The sequence below is a fragment of the Anolis sagrei genome, chromosome 1 (genome assembly GCF_037176765.1).
Source record: "Anolis sagrei isolate rAnoSag1 chromosome 1, rAnoSag1.mat, whole genome shotgun sequence".
In the NCBI taxonomy this organism is placed as follows: Eukaryota; Metazoa; Chordata; class Lepidosauria; order Squamata; family Dactyloidae; genus Anolis; species Anolis sagrei.
This window is the reverse complement of record NC_090021.1, coordinates 136,806,694-136,823,833: the sequence shown is the minus strand read 5'-3', so window position 1 is coordinate 136,823,833 and position 17,140 is coordinate 136,806,694. Positions and strand designations below refer to the sequence as shown.

The following is a 17,140-nucleotide window of genomic DNA, read 5'->3' as shown; positions in this document are numbered from 1 at the left end:
ATGATTGTATTTTTGCCATTTTAATTGTTTCAGTGTTTTAATGTTTTAGTGTGATTTAGAAATATGATGTTTTAATGACGGTTTGTAATATTGATGTTGGAAACCGGCCCGAGTCCCTCGAATGGAGGTGAGAAGACCGGCATACAAAACTACCAAATAAATAAATAAATATCAAGGTGGCATACTGAGGAAATAGCAGTAGGCAGAGAGATAGAAAAATACACTTCTTGAATTCACAGGCCTTCTACCTATTGCAACCATAGCAGCATGCCATTCAGTTATATTTCAGAAGGAATTGTCAGGGGTTGTATTCTAAAAAGTCATATTACTTTGCAGTCTATGGCCTGCGAAAAAGACAGCTGTCCTTGGAAGGTGTCGAGACCAAGTCCTCCAAGAATGATGCTGTTCTGAAAATCCTCCAGGAACTGCAGAGACTCTCAGTCACCCAGCAAAACCAGAAAAGAGCCAGCCTCTTCTACCGATTTGTAACTGGGCTGAGGGTCTTGCACAATGAAACTCTGGGTCCTCTGGTGCCAAAGCTGATGGAAACTTCCAGGTAATTTATTAATCATGGTTGTGTCAATACAGTTAAATCGATAGCAAACAAACTGCACATGAGGTGTTCAGCTCTGTTACATATAAGCCAGTTCTTGAGATGATGCAATAGAAAGGCAGATGTTACAAATAAGGATTAGAGGGAACAGCAAGAGATAGAAAGCTTTTCCATGAATAGAGCATAAGCATAAAAGTCATAGATTTTTTAAAAAATCAAAACAGTTTATTCCTATAAGACCATCTAAGACATTTGGGGTTTTTTTTTTTTATCCTACAAGCTATCTATTAAGTACTAAATGCGCTGTCATCACCCAAACTGAAACATTATTTCATGGTGATGAAATCTAGGCCATATACTGAATTCTAGGCCATCAGGATTAATTTCAAACATTCAAATCAGAATTTTCACAAATTTACACTATAGAATAAATACAGTTTGACATTAAATCCTGGGAGTTGTATTTTTTCAAGTTCTTGGCCTTTTCTGACAAATAGAATACTCAGGATTTCACATCTTTTTTCATGTCAGGAGTGACTTGAGGAACTGCAAGTCACTTCTGGTGTGAGATAATTGACTATCTGCAGGGACCTTTCCCAGGGGATGCCCAGATGTTTTACCATCCTGTGGGAGGCTTCTTTCATGTCCCTGCATGGGAAGGTGGAGCTGACAGAGGGGAGCTCACCCCATCTCACAGATTCGAACCGCCAACCTTCAGGTCAGAAGTTCAGCTGGCACAAGGGTTTAACCCATTGCACCACCACAGCTCCTTCCACCACAATGAGCCATGTAACTTAGACACCTTCAGAATTGTTCTCATAAGAATTTGCTATCTATTTTTTTATCAATCAGGTCTTATATTATTTTGAGGATTGCTTGATATGATCTCCAGGAGTATATAAACTTGTTTTGGAAATATTATTTTGGATTTTTGCTGCTGTTCCAACAGTGAGTTGACTATAATTAAGTTAACTTGAGTTTTGAAAACAAAATGAAATAATCATGAACATGTAAAGTGGGTGTTATATTGATAGTGTAAGGAAGACATATTCCACCCCCTTCAAATCAGTATTATTTTCTGTTTCTCTGTTTTCTCCTTAGTTCCATCACGATACAGGCTCTAAGTCAGTGTGGCACCCTAGAATGCTATGGAGCTCTCCTCCAAATACTGAGGACCAGCAATGTTGATCCGCTTATAGCAGATACCATCACGTACAGCTTGGGCCTACTATCTTCTCCCTCTACCAGGATGATACAGGAACTCCTTAACATGGCCCAATATCAGCAAAGTCGAGGAACTTTTTATGCCTTGAGTCATGCAGTAAATAGGTATGTCACTTGTTGGTGCATTTTTAACAGGAAAATGAAATTCAGCATCAACACCGGTATACTGGCAGTTAGATAGATTCTGCAGGGTTGTTCTTAAACTGAATTTGTATGTAAGGATTGTTGATAAAGCTTCAGTAGGGACACCTTTTCCCCGTGGAAATTCTTTCAGGAGTGAATTTCCCTTCTGAGAGGCGGATTTCCCTCTCTTTCTATTGTCTCCTCCTGTTTCTTAACTATGAGTCATTTGTAAGTCGGATGTTTGTAACTCAGGGACTGTCTGTACTTTAGAAGAAAAAACTCTACCTTAGAAACTTTTCCCAAGGATTTTTCAATCTCCATTCTGCAGAACACTAAAATTAAATCAGTTTCCCATATTTGGAAGCTTTAGTGTAACACTATGTACAACTCCTTCCCGCACTAGCAAGAAATATTAACATTAAACTGTGGAGTTCTTTTAATGCCTAGCTTTCAGAAATAATTTTTCCTAAGAGTTTATGGCAAAGTTCTTTTCAGCCATATCTTGATAACAAAATGATACGGTTCTTGCAGTAAAATAGCTTTGGAAGATGGCTTTATCCCTTGGGTCCACCACTCGTTCTTCTTTTCTATGAGTGGCCCCTGACACTCACAGAACTTTGATGCATTCTTCTTACTTTCCAGATTTTATCGTGAAATAGGCCCTCTGCAAAAAGAAATAAATGATGTGGCAAATTTTATGATATCACTGATTGGCAACGAATGCTCCAATGAAGATGAACTCACCTACTTGACTTTGAAGGTAATTAAAAAAGAGGGAAAAAACTGCATATTTGGTGTTGTTTACATGTAGTAATGGCGCTCCATGCAGTCATGTCAGCCACCTTGGAGGCATCTATGAACAACATTGACTCTTTGGCTTAAAAATGGAGATGAGCACCAGAGTCAGACTCAACTAGACTTAATGTCAAGGGGAAACCTTTACCTTTTACATGTAGTCCTCACAAGAAAAGAAATGTGCCATTAACCATGCTGGCTAGGGAACCAGGGAATATATCTCCTCAAAGTAATATTTCCAAACTCTAGTTACCTGCTAATATTTGTTGGTTGGAGAAAGTTAATTTGTACCATTTGAATGTGATCTACAGGCTATCGGCAACATGGGAAATGCACTGGACGAGAACAATGCCGATCTGAAAAACTCTGTAAAAACATGTATTAGAAGTAATGCTGCATCCCCTGAAGTCCAGAAAGCAGCTATTCAGGCACTGAGGAAAATGACTATAAATGATGAGGTAAATCTGTGTGTATTATTATGATACCATCGTGTTTATTTGTTTCCTCTTCCTTTATTAGGCTTTAGATTGCTAATCAAATACATTCCACTTTGTTTCTATGCACAAATAAGTTATCATCACCTGACTCAAATTTATAATAAAAGTACTTCACTTAATTATTATATATAAGTACACACACACAAATACACTTCTGAATAAAAACCACAATACTAAAAGTTACTTAAACATATTGGTACTGTAGATGGGCCACCAGCACACTTGAGTTACAATAACTTTTGAATTCAAAGAATTTCACTTGAGATTGTAAAAAAACCTTCAACTTTGAGCATGGTGACTCAAATATTTATTCAAATAGCAACATATTTTGTACTGTAACATCCAGTCCTTCTGACTCTTGCAGGATCGAGGACTTCTCGTTAAGGTCCTCCAAGAAGCTTCTTCTCCAGTTGATAAACGGCTGGCAGCTTATCTGATGCTGATGAGAAATCCTTCCACCTCTGACATCTCCAAAGTCATTAAAACTCTTCAGAGGGACAAGAATGAACAAGTGAAAAGCTTCATTGCCTCTCATATTGCCAACATCCTAGATTCTGAAAACCCTTACACTGAATTGTAAGTAAGGCTCCTATAGAATCTGATGATATATCCTTGGATATACTTGAAATTCAGCCAGTATATTAGTACTTTGGCCACATCATGAGGAGACAGGAAAGCCTAGAGAAGACAATTATGCTGGGGAAAGTGGAAGGAAAAAGGAAGAGGGGCCGACCAAGGGCAAGATGGATGGATGGCATCCTTGAAGTGACTGGACTGACCTTGAAGGAGCTGGGGGTGGTGACGGCCGACAGGGAGCTCTGGCGTGGGCTGGTCCGTGAGGTCACGAAGAGTCGGAGACGACTGAACGAATGAACAACATATTAGTAGATATTTGCAAAGATTTTTTTAAAGCTAATCCATAGAGTCATCTCCCAGTCCTTCTTCAGCTAGGGTGGCATGCCTACCCTCACTACATAAGAGTGTAGATTAGAGACACAGGGTGCATCTACGAAGTTCAATTAATGCGATTTGACATCACTTTAACTGGCATGAATCAATGCTATGGAATCATGGAAGTTGTAGTTTTGTGAGACACCATTACTCTCTGGCAAAGAAGACATAACACTTTGAAAAACTATAACTCCCACAATTCAATAGTATTGAGCAATGGCTTTTAAAGTAGAGTCAAACTACAATAATTCTACAGTGTTGATGAACCCACAGACATCAATAATGTAAACAAAGGGATAGTAAAAGCACTAGGGGAGGGAGGGGTGCAAGTGTTAAGGACAAGTAAGACTGAGAGCAGTCTTACTTGGAGGTGGCAAATATACCCTCAATGAGACTAGGGACCTCATCACATTGAAGAAGTCCAGTGTTGCGATTTGCTAGCCTCTGTGGTGAATCAGGGCAGCAGCGGGGCAATCCCAGCACCTGGGCATCACACATGGAGAAGCTTCATCCTGCGGCTTATTCCCACAATAGCTTCATTGTTCTTAATGGAACACAGGGAGGCTACTATGTTGGTGGTGCAGCATCCTGCCATGCTGCCACCCCAGTTCATGCACAGAGCCCTGCCAGAAGTCAGCCTACATCATCTGATGAGTGTTGTGGAGCTCCGTGAGTGAACTGGGGCAGAAACATCCTGGGATGCTTATTTTGTCATGTGTGAGGAAGTGGACAGGCTCCATTCACACTGCCATATAATGCAGTTTCAAATATAATGTATTGCATGGCAGTGTAAATGGGGGACCCAGAATGCATTAAACCAAGCCTGAGGCAAAGTGTGCAACCCTCAGGATCATTTTTGTGGCTTTTAGTGTCAAAATGTCTCTATATATTTTTAAATATATAATTGCCCACATCCTCTCGGTAGGATATGTGTACATCAAGGAGGGGGCATTGCTACTTTTACAGCCCAGCCCATTTCAGTGCTTGGTAACAAAAACAAGAAGTGACCTAGAAATTGATGTCTGGTTCTTTACTGGACCTTAAAGGATTGAAAGTTGGCAAAAAGTCCTTTATGCATTTAGGGGCAAAACTTGAATTTCTTATAGCGGCGTAGTGGGGTGTGAACCTTTGTATCTTTTGGAAGGACTAATTTGATCTCAAAGCCCATGAGAGTTGACCACCCCAAATCCTTTTTGCCAAAAATCTACCTTAAATGTTTTCACAAGAATATTTTTGTTATCAAATTTGTCATTGTGTTTCCACATTATTAGTATTCAGAGTAAAGTTCGAGAGGCCATCAACAGAGACCAGCTTCCAACAGCCGGAGACTTCCAAAAATTTTCACGGAACTACCAGGCATTCAAAACTCTGTCGATACCATGGAAAAATAATCCTGTTATGGGACAACTCGAAGGAAATCTGATTTTTGAGCCAGGAAGCTATGTACCGAGGGAATCAATGCTAAAAACAACACTAGAGGTTGTTGGAATGAGACCTATGGATCTGTTTGAGGTATAAAATCTCCTTTCCCATTTTTACAGTCTGTTTGTCTTTTTACTGGTCTGCGGTGTCTCTCTGTGTTACGCAATATGATGGTCCTATTTTGGACTCATAAAAAATAAAATACAAAATAAAAGCAAGACAAAATCACCTTGGGGCACTTAGAGATTAATAAAGAGAACATTTTGCATGAAATCTGTAAATAATCAAAATAGCAAAAGTCATAAATGTAAATGTGGAGGGACAACTAAAATATCTGATGTTACTTCTATAAATATACTCTGCAGAATAAATATTATCAGAAGTGAAACCTTTGGCCCTGAAAAGGAAAGGGTGTTTGCCCTTTCTAGCCTGTTGTGTATAATTGCCTCCTTTACTTAATATGAGATTCTGAAGTGACTCCCCGCTCACCTCTTCTTTTCTCTCTTGTCCATATTAGATTGGTTTGGATGGGAAAAATTTTGAGCCTACATTAGATGCCATGTTCGGACCAAAAGGGTTCTTCCCTGATAGTGCCACCAAAGCTTTGTACTGGATTGACGGCAAAGTACCTGACCAAGTTTCCCAAGTACTCTTTGACTATTTTGGATATACCAAGGATGGAAAGCAAGACCAGGTATGCTGCTGTTTTCTATGGATTAATTCCTTATCCCAGAGCAGACTACCACACTCTCTGCCAAGCCAGTTTCAAAGACATCTTTCTTAAAAGATAGCATAGGAGCTGGGCTCACCATAATATGCCATACGTACATGACATTAAAGATGCATCATCCTTGATTAACATTGGCATACATCATTTTATCATTTTGCAAAGTCTTTCTTTGAGTAAGTAAGTGAAACCAAAATTCCTGTGCATATATACATGGGCTTACGAGCTAACAGTGCCGTGTTTGAACTCAGGGGTTTTGGTGTGATGGTGTATTATTTCTAATTTTGACTTTTTTTTTATTTACATTCCCAGGATGTTATGAAAGCAGTCATGCTTAATTTTGAAAAACTGATCAAGGAAATTGTCAACAAAGATTCACCTGAAGCTAAAGCCTACCTCCGAATCCTTGGGGAAGAGCTGGGCTACTTGAAACTTAGTGACATAAAGTTAGTGGGGAATCTGATAATGAGAAGCCTTAGAACTCTGGAGACTGGGCTTGAGAAGGTAAGCTTTCCTCTTCCTCTTCCTCCTCCTTCTCTGCCTCCTCCTCCTCCTTCTTCTTCCTCCTCTTCCTTCTTCCTCCTCCTCCTTCTTCCTCCTCTTCCTTCCTCCTCCTCCTCCTCCTTCTTCCTCCCTGTTCCTCCTCCTCCTCTTCTTCCTCTTTTCATATATATCCTGCCTTTACCCCAAATTATTCTTGACTCCTTAATTTATTAATTTGCCAACAAGCTCAAAGCTCAGATTGGCATTTTTGTGATAAGTCATCTTATATTAGCCAAGTCATCTCACTGCCTAATGTCTCGTAGTGTGTTTTCTTCTTCTTATTAAAATAACTATTTACTTTGATACTTTAACAAGAAAACAAAGTATTTTATTAATTTTTATAAGGTAGAATGGCAATGAAGGGAAGACAACGGAGCTATAGATATAATTCAGTCATGAAACTCACTGAGTAATCTAAGAGCAGTACATTATTTTGCTGACCTACCTCACAAATTGTTGTGATAATAAAATAGGGAGAAGAACAAAATGCATTGCTTTGAGCTCCTTGGAGGAGAGAGGAAGGGAAAGAGTGTTAAAAAGATGCTTATCAGACAACAGAACAGATGTAACATTAAATGTAATATTATCTACCTTTAGAGAGTTTTTTTTTAAAAAAAGGAGAGTCAACATCATTGTTTTCAATCAATCAGTCAAATTATTAACACAGTTTTCTTGAGCAAGAGGTATCATTTACTCAAAACACCCTTTTAGAAGTCATTTTAGGAAATACTGTCATTTTGTATTTTAGATTGATATCAAAATAAAAGATACAAAGCATTATTATTTCTTTTCTTATTGTTTCAATAATCTGGTTTTTTAAAAGTAGTTTTTTATATCAAAATGATATTTCTAAGTTCACCTGCAAAGTATCCACTAGTAAAAAATATCAGGGAGTGCAGAAATGCTACAAAAGGACGTTCTCCATTCCTGGAGGAAGGCAGAGAGTACTTGGTATATTTGTTTCAATTTGATTTTCTTCCTGCTTGCCTCCAGATCACACAGGCAGTGTCAAGGGGGACGGAGAATGACCTCTTCGCTCACTATATCTTCATGGACAATGAATTTGAGCTGCCAACTGGGGCAGGATTGCAGCTACAGTTTGCTCTGTCTGGAGTAGCTACTCCAGGGATGAAGGCTGGAGTGAAAATTTCACAGAGGAATGTGAGTCTTTGATGTCTCCCATTTGAGTGTAAATATTATTATCCACATATGAAAGCAATGGAAAGAAACAGGAATGCAATTCTTCACAAAGTTTTTTTCTCCAAGAAAACAACCATTAATTTTTGCAATTTTCTTCCCTTACATGAAATTCTCTGAAAACCACACTATTTTTGAAGGCTGTTCACAATTTATGATTTATCCTGAGCAAAATTCATATGTAATTGTTTACACAGCAAAGAGAATTTCTTCTGCGGGAAATAGCTATTTTCTGCAAAGAAAAACAATACCTCTGTGCTGAAACAATATGGACTACACCAAACACATTGACTACAAAATAAACCTTGAACTTATCACTCAAAAATATTTTTGACCAATTTTTAATTTTTTATAATATTATGAGTTTATCCAAGACATAGATGGGAATCATGAGAAGGAATAGAGGAAGGTTCATTCAAAGGACTGAATGTTAGGATTTCAAAGACGTGTTTCTCCCCAAAGCATCTTGGCACTTCTCATAATACTAAATCAAAAGTATGTAGGAAACACTTTCTGATTTTGAAGATCTGTTCAAATGGCCTCTACAACCTCCTTTAAAGGGGAGTGATGACTTCTATAGGTTTCTATGAAAGAAAATTTAAAGAAAAAAACGTGGATCCTGGAATTGGTTTGAGGCCAGCCTCTGTGGCTTGTGTAAATACCATCAAGGCCTCGAACTAGTCCATGGATTTACAGTCTAATGATCCACACAGTGAAATTGCTTTCTTCTATGCCAGTTCAAAACTGACCTAAGTGGATGTGTTCTTATTGGGAACAACCTGTGGCCTTCCACATGTTGAACCACAATTTCCATCAATCTTTAAGAACTGACTCTGATGGCTAGGGCTGATGGGAGCTGTAGTCCAACAGCACCTTCATAGACCTGACTGATAGTGGATTGTGTTCTAACCCTTTACTAGTCTGATTAAACTGATGGAATCAAATCAGTAAGTGTTGTATTTTTTTCCCTGTTCAATAGATGAAAGCAGAACTGATTGCTAAACCTTCAATGGCAATTGAGTTTGTAACACATCTAGGAGTGAACATCCCTGAGTTTGCTAGAAGTGGTGTGCAGATGAACACCAACATGTACCACGAGTCTGGAATTGAAGCCCATGTTGGGGTGAGAGCTGGCCAGCTGAAATTAGCTATTCCTGCACCAAAATCTCCAACCAAGCTCTTCAGCCTCAGGTATTTATTTAGGAAGATGAGAGTTGTAAGCAGCTTATATTGTAGTTTGTTTCTAACATATAACATCTATGCTGCATTTTCCCAAACAAGATGACATCCACAGCATTATTATGGAGACATTTGGCAATCATTTTTTGAGTTGTTGTGGGCCTTTTTTAGTCAGCAGAAATGGCTTCTGGCTGTAACCATGATTTGCTGATTTATACTTAGACTCTTGTACTTCCTATGCAATTATTCCCAAGATGTAATGTTCTGAGTGAAACAACCAGTTTTGTGGTTTATCAATTGCATTCTAGACAATAGTTGGGCTACTTTGCAGATTGCAGTTTTGCAGATTTTGATTTCTGTTCTTCTTACAGCTGATAATGTTGCAAACCACTATAATGAAATGTTTAAAACTTTTGTTAGGAAAATTAAAAAAAATCAACAGACTGGCTAAGTACAGTGCTATAGATTTCTTTTTAGAGTAAGTTTTATTATTTAGTGAATTTTATCTATGTTGAATGATTTAACTGTTTTTTATATTATTGTGGGCATCGAATTGTGCCATTTTGTAAACCACCCTGAGTCACCCTCGGGCTGAGAATGGTGGTATAGAAATATAGGAAATAAATAAATAAATAAATATTTCTGTTTGTAGTCTAAACACATTTGAAGGGTACTAAGTTGGGGAAGGCTGCTCTTGTACATAATCAATAAACTAAAAATGCATTTTCTTCTTCTTTCCACCATCTTTTCCCCCAGTAATGTCTTGCACTTGGTCACCCCAACTCGAACTGAAGTAATTCCCCCTCTGATCGAGAACAGAGAATCCCAGACATCTTGTACTCGTTTCTTTGCTGGTCTTAACATGTGTGTCAGAGTAGAATACTCCAACGCAAGTTCCACAGAAGCAGCTCCTTATTATCCTCTCACTGGAGAAACCAGGTGAGTTTGTCCAAGGGTTTTTTTTTTCCTGCAAAAATAGCCTATATTTTCTATTAGGGTTTTTCCATTGCCTCAAATGAACAAAAATTGTGAACTGCACAAACGATAATTTCCATAACCATGTAATGTAGGTAAATGTTCACATCAGTTCTTGTTCTCTTTCATTTATTACAATGCATAACAAACATATTCTAGTTTCCTAGTTACCTTTAGTATTTCATTTCCAATGGCAAGGAAAAGAATGAAGAACATCGATCACTTTCATACTCTCATGCTTTAACTTTAAAAATAAAAACAACTTTGAATTTTTATTTCAAATGTCAAGACACCTGGCAATTTTGGATAAACCTATATAAATAAAAATGTAATGTTCATTTGTGGAATTAACATAACTCATAAAACACTGGGCAACTTGACACAAAATTTGGACACAATACATCTATCAGACCAACAAGTGACCATCATTCATAAAAACACTGAAAAACACAGCCGAAGGGACTTAAAAAGCAAAAAAAAAAAAAAAAACATTACAATGCATGCACAAAACCACATATACACATACACACACAAAACACATATACACAGATTGGGCCACAGCAACGCGTGGCAGGGGATGGCTAGTTCTTATAAAAAATGAACTGCAAATGAAATTCACACTCGCCATTATTTTCTAAAACTGTGGTAATGACGCACACATTTTGAAATTTCTCTTCATCACACAGAGTTCTAGAAGCATCATTTTTAAAAAGAAAAAGTAGAAACTGTGATAATTAGGAGCTGATTTTTCTCATTTGTATCGAATTTACAGTACATAGGATGGCAAGTATTTTAGACTTGTGGGGATAGAGACTTTTCACATGTAAACATACCATAATTGGGGAGGGGGGAAACTGATTTTGTCTATCCCTAGGAAAAACATGGGGATTTATTTCCGATGTGAGAGACACCACATAAATTAAAGTTAGAGATCATTCTATACACTGATCCCACCTAATAAACAATAGTACAATTTCAGTTTTGACTATCTCTTTAATCTTAATCTAAGGCCGTTGTCAAAAACCTTTTCTAAATGGCTTCCACAAACGAATACTTAACCCTAAATCAGAGCTACAAATTGAGTCTGGTAGTTGATTTGTAAAAAGTAGTTTATAAATAAGCTGCATATGTAGTGGTGACTTTCCATGTTGCTATCATTAGATATGAAGTGGAAATCCAGCCAACAGGAGAAGTAAAGGAATACAGTGCAAGTGCTAACTATGAACTAAAGAGAGAAGAAGAGGACTTGGTAGACACCATGAAATTCATTGCTCAAGCTGAAGGTAAGATACAGCACTATTATTTTCAGACAAAATTATCTGCCAAATTAAGATTTTCAAAAAATAAATACCTGCTCCCCCCCCCCCCCCCCACAAACCAGTTCCCGTTCTTAGTTGCAACATCCTTGAAGAGTCTGCTATAAACTCCTGGAAAATTCAGCTCTTTTGATAAAATAAATACATATTAAACAAGGGGAGTAAGAAAACTTTATGAAATTGATGAAGTTGCCATAAATCAACAGTGGAGCAAGAGATACAACTGGCAACAGTGCTATTCCCTGATGCCCATGCATGTTGAAAGGTTGAAAGATGAGATTTTTTAAGCCAACATCTAAAAAACAGTCAGCTACTTTGCTATATTTCCTTTAGTTCTTTGAGTGAATGACAAACTAGATTGGTGCTTTCCAGATGTATTCATATGTAAGCCATCCTGAGTCCCCCTCAGCGGCTGAGAAGGATGAGATATACATATTTGAAATAAATATTTTTGGGCATAGTATTGTAGTTGTAGCCCATCATGTCTAGCTTAAGCTGCCTGCAAACCATTCCTTTCCACTGTATTTTCAGGTGTAAAGAAAAGTGAAGCCACATTGACCTTGAGATACAACCGAGGCAAACATATTTTTACGAGTGACCTCGAGATTCCCAGTTTTGACATTGATTTTGGTACCAACCTCAGAATTACTGATTCTTCCACGGAGCAAAGGAAAGCATATTCCTTCATCTTAGACATCAACAACAAGAAAATTCCTGAAGTTACTCTCACGGGACGTATAGGGTAATGCCACAATCTTTTTCCTAATTTTTGAAGATATCACTGTCAAAAATCTTTGATCCATTTCACATTTGGTGGAACACCCTGCAATTTACAGGAAAAAAATGAAGTTATTTTAAATGGTGCTCAGCTTGAGCAATTTGAACAAACTTTAATGGTCAGGTAACATCAATTTACTGATTAATTATGGCCACTCTGACAGATAAGAGTGTAAACATTTTGTTACCTTTTCACCCATTAATAGTATGGAAAGTAAAGCCCTAATGTAGTAAGAAAGAGTAACATTTATGTTCTTTTTTGCTTTCTAGATATCAGGCTGGGAGAGAGTCATCAATAGAAGCTTCAGTCTCAATTCCTCGCTTGCAGACTCAGGCTAAAACAGATGTATCACTACTGCAACAGTCTAATGGAATCATCTTCCAGATTGACTCTTCAGCCACAGCACATGGCTCCTCAATTTCAGAGAGAATTGTTTTGAGATACGGTAAGCTCCTTTCTCAACAAATAAACCATCACCACAGCATCCAAAAAGAGGAAACAAGATGTGTCTGCTGTGTGATCAAATCTCTCCCTCCTTTTGATCTCCCTTTAATCCTATTACAGATCTCTTAAAACAACAAACACCTGAGCCCATAACCTAATCCTTAAGAATTTTTAAAATCTTTTCTCTTCCTGCTAGTCCTATCATAGGTCCCTTCTACACTGCCAAATAATTCAGATTATCAAATCATATAATCCATGAGTCTACACTGCCATATAATCCAGTTCAAAGCAGATAATCTGGATTTTAAATGCCAGTTTAGACGGAGAATGAGGTTCTCATAATATAGCCTTTACTTTATTTCTGCAAGCCACTGGTGCCTTTGTTCTTTAGTCAGGATTTCTAACTGCTGATTTCTAACACACAATCACAAAAAGGCTTGCACAGACATTTGATCTAATGTACAGTGAAGGACCAGAATTGTGGTTATCACACCTCAACTCTGGGGACCTTTATTACCTTACCATTGCATAACATACATATAGAATATTTAAAAAATGTGAACCATACAATCTATAAACTATTAAATCAGAGAGTATAGTTAAGAGTATTACAGTTCAGTGATAGGCACATGTTTCACTTGTAAAAGACCTTCTGCATCTAATTGTGGCCATGAAAGAATCCTGTGTGAAAACCAAGTTAAAAGAATGAGAAGTGAGCAAAGAATAGCTCTGGATCTCTTAGCGAATTTCTTGTAGATTTGCTGTAGATTGGCAAAGATTTATAATTCTCAGTTATTCAACTACACTAGCACCAAGATGATGATGATGATGATGATGATGATGATGATGATAAAAACAGCAATTTTATTCTTGTATCCCGCCTCCATTGCCCTGAAGGGGAGCTTACATATGGCACAAAGTGCCTACAACACATAAAATAAACATACAATACAATAATAAAATAACATAAAACATATAGCATATGAAAACAACAATTTAAAACTCAGAACAACACCCAATAGCCTATAGTGACAACTACTGGAAGACATGGCCAGACTGTAAACAAGACAAGGGAATGGGTTAGTACAAATTGTAGCTAAGGAACAAGGACATGGGATGAAGTGCAGTACTGTGTCATTGATTGCGACCATTGGGCCTAAGCTATGCCAAAACGGAAGTTGTTGGGATAACCAAGAGTGGTTTTTCATATGGAAATATTATTGGCTTAGATTCATGCTGTTGCTGTTGTTTCCATTTCTATATCACTGGAGCTCCTTCTACACGGCCATATAATCCAGATTATCAAAGCAGATATAGGTCTACACTGCCATATAATCCAGCTCGAAGAAGATAATCTGGATTTTATATGGTGGTGTAGAAGGGCCCTGGGATTTCTTGACAAGATTTGTCCAGAAGAGGGCTGGCTTTGCCTTTCTCTGAGGCTGAAAAAGTATGATTTGTCCAAGTTCACCCAGTAGAGTTCTCTGATCAAGTGGTGATTTGAAACTTGGTCGATAGACTTTCACTACAGTATTCACTCCACTTCACTATGATGACTCTGGAAATTGAACCTAGGAGCTCAGAATTGCACAGGATTTATTGGATGGATCTTAGTTGTAGTAAAACAACCACCAGCACATACAAAGCCAAAATAGGTCTCTAAATGCTTTTAAGCATCAATGTAAGGCTTATGTCTGATTTTAGTATTTGAAAAACAAACTGTGTGAATGCCGATACAAATAGATTTTTTAAAAATGAATTTTAGATAACGAAAAAATTGAAGTGCAGTGGAATTCTGGCACAAGTGCTGCCCTGAAGAAAATGTCGGGAAAATTGCCAATAGATGATTACTCCAAGGCTTTGCAGAGGCAAACGAGTGAGCTGTTGGACCGCAAAGTTGCCAATACAGATATGACAATCCGACATATCATTTCACATTTTATAACAGTAAGTGCCTTTTGTCAAATTAATGTTAATTCTACTAATTATTTTTGTGAACACTAAGGATAGTAAGGATTTGCAAATATGGCTAGAATGTCCATGAAACCCAGAAGGAACTGGTGGAAAATAGCAGAAAAAAATGTCAAGCAAAAATGAGCTGTGATCAAGAAGAAGAGAGGCCCCATTCTTTACTGGAGGACAATGCTAGGAGACAATAGATAGAGATGGCAAAAGAAGCAAATATATTGCTAGTGAATAGCTGCTAGTATCTAAAAAAATGCACTGTTTACAGCTTTTAGTGGATGTGCTGTTGGGGGTATTTCTATCAAGGTGATTTAATTGAAGTAAAGGTAATATTTTGAAGATGGAGCCACAACAAATCAAACGAAAACATCCTGGTAATTATTAAGATGGGGAATATAGATATATTTTAAAACTAATTGCAGAACACTGTATATTTCATGTAAAATGCAATGTGCTTGTAGGTCTGATAGATAGAGCATTGACTAGAATGTGTCACGTGAGCATCTGTAATGAGTAAAGATAGTCATCTTCTGTGACAGACAGATGGGTGGATTTATTAAAGTGGAGAAGGGAAAGGCCCGTTAATGTCAGGGGCAATAAGCAATGTAAGGGGCTAGTGCATCATTGGTTCTTTGCAAAACTACCAGAATAACAAGAAGTCACAATCTATGCAACGAGGAGACGATGCTGGGCTCTTTTTCATGCCAATACATTTTTTTCAAAATGATAGCATAGAAAGATCTCCTAGGTAGGATCCTCCAACATGTTTGAGATATCTCAAACAGCCCCAGAGAGTGGGGATGATACTGCTGTACTGAACCAATGGACAAATGGGGACCTGCTTAAAGCTAATTCCTGTTTTTAATGCTTTACTCAGACAGCCTGGTAGAACTAATTGAATCATAAATCATAAACTGATGGTGCTGTGATACTTTACTCTGAACTTGCAGGCAACTAATACATGGCTACATCAGGCATCCAGAGATGTTCCATATGCTCAACAGCTAAAAGATAAATTAAGTGGATTCCAGGATCTAAATTTTCAGAGCATGAACCTTATCACCATTCCTGAAGAGCTTTTCTTGAGAAGGTAAAACCATAGATGATCTTATTTATAGTTGATCTTATTCAGTGTTTTGGTGGGCCTTTTGATTTCTAAGAGTTACCCACTATTGTAATGCAAAATTTAATTTACTGGAAGAGGACCTAATTGGATTTAATCGTATGAGCTTCCAGACACATAAGTCTTAGAACTTCAAAAAACAAAAGATATTGTAGAATTTTATTTTATTTTATTTTCCTCAATAAATATATGTGTGTAGAAAGAAAAGGAACTGAACAACCAATAAGAAAATGGAGGCAATGGAAAGTTCTGTATTCAGTTTGTGGTGCAGGTAGAAAGGTCACCACTGATAGGAAAAACCATTCTCTGGTAGATACATTAACGAGACAGCCCTCATTCCCACCCTGAGTAAATTAGGCTGGGCTAAATGAATGAAACAACCTAACTTGTTATAACTCTGCTTCCTAAGCACAGTGTGTCATTGTATTTTCATTCTGATTAACTTTGTATTGCAGTGATGGCCAGATTAAATACATTTGGAACAAGGAAAAAGCCGTTTTCACCATCCCAGTGCCTTTTGGTGGCCGATCATCCTATGACATAAAAATGCCCAAGACTGTAAGAACACCTCCATTGGTGATGGAATCACTGGGAGTGAGCATGCCTTCCCAAGAGTACAGGATCCCACGATTCACCATCCCAGAGTCCTACACACTGCAGGTCCCTTTGCTCGGCACTTTTGAGATCTCTTCGAATGTATACAGCAATTACTACAATTGGTCAGGTTCCTACTCTTTGGCTAATACCACAAGCGAGGCCTACATCCTGAAAACAAGCTACTTCATGAAAGCTGATTCTGTTTTGGATCTACTTTCATATAGCACGCAAGGTAAGAAAGACTTTGATGGCGAAATTAATCAGAATATATTATGTAACCAAATGCTATTTATCCAGAGCTTTATAATTTAGAAATATGTTACTTATAATCCCTTCCTTCTACCACCAAACTATGCACCATTTCATGTTTGCCCAAAAGCTAACTTTGCACAGCTATCCTTGAGTTTAATAATACTTTCCTCTTAACATTTGTGGGTTTAACTTTTGGGAGTTTGACAAATTTGATCTTTCTAGGAAAGCCCGTGTCCTCCAGTGTGACTCTTAGCTATTCCACACAGCCATATAATCTAGAATATTAATGCAGATAATCCACAATATCTGCTTTGAACTGGGTCCACACTGCCATATAATCCAGTTCAATGTGGATTTTGTACAGCTGTATGAAAGGGGCCTCAGTGGTTAATTTATGCTAAAGGTTGAGAACACAGAGTGGTGCTGGAGGACCCAGAAATTACTAGAGAGGTGTTCCCTCAGCTTAAAAATGCATGGTT

At 37.8% G+C, this 17,140-nt stretch overlaps 1 protein-coding gene across 1 annotated transcript in view; it reads left to right on the top strand.

The window, feature by feature from the left end:
* APOB (apolipoprotein B) overlaps positions 1–17,140 on the top strand; it is a 50,103-nt gene that overhangs the window by 13,970 nt on the left and 18,993 nt on the right. Inside the window, exons 9-25 of the mRNA XM_060787002.2 lie at positions 337–556; positions 1,655–1,882; positions 2,543–2,660; positions 3,007–3,153; positions 3,557–3,768; positions 5,415–5,655; positions 6,083–6,259; positions 6,605–6,796; positions 7,829–7,996; positions 9,012–9,223; positions 9,968–10,150; positions 11,348–11,469; positions 12,034–12,244; positions 12,550–12,725; positions 14,490–14,671; positions 15,640–15,779; positions 16,268–16,641. Of these exons, the coding sequence (XP_060642985.2) occupies positions 337–556; positions 1,655–1,882; positions 2,543–2,660; positions 3,007–3,153; positions 3,557–3,768; positions 5,415–5,655; positions 6,083–6,259; positions 6,605–6,796; positions 7,829–7,996; positions 9,012–9,223; positions 9,968–10,150; positions 11,348–11,469; positions 12,034–12,244; positions 12,550–12,725; positions 14,490–14,671; positions 15,640–15,779; positions 16,268–16,641 (3,303 nt within the window). The remainder of the gene's footprint in view (positions 1–336; positions 557–1,654; positions 1,883–2,542; positions 2,661–3,006; positions 3,154–3,556; positions 3,769–5,414; positions 5,656–6,082; positions 6,260–6,604; positions 6,797–7,828; positions 7,997–9,011; positions 9,224–9,967; positions 10,151–11,347; positions 11,470–12,033; positions 12,245–12,549; positions 12,726–14,489; positions 14,672–15,639; positions 15,780–16,267; positions 16,642–17,140) is intronic.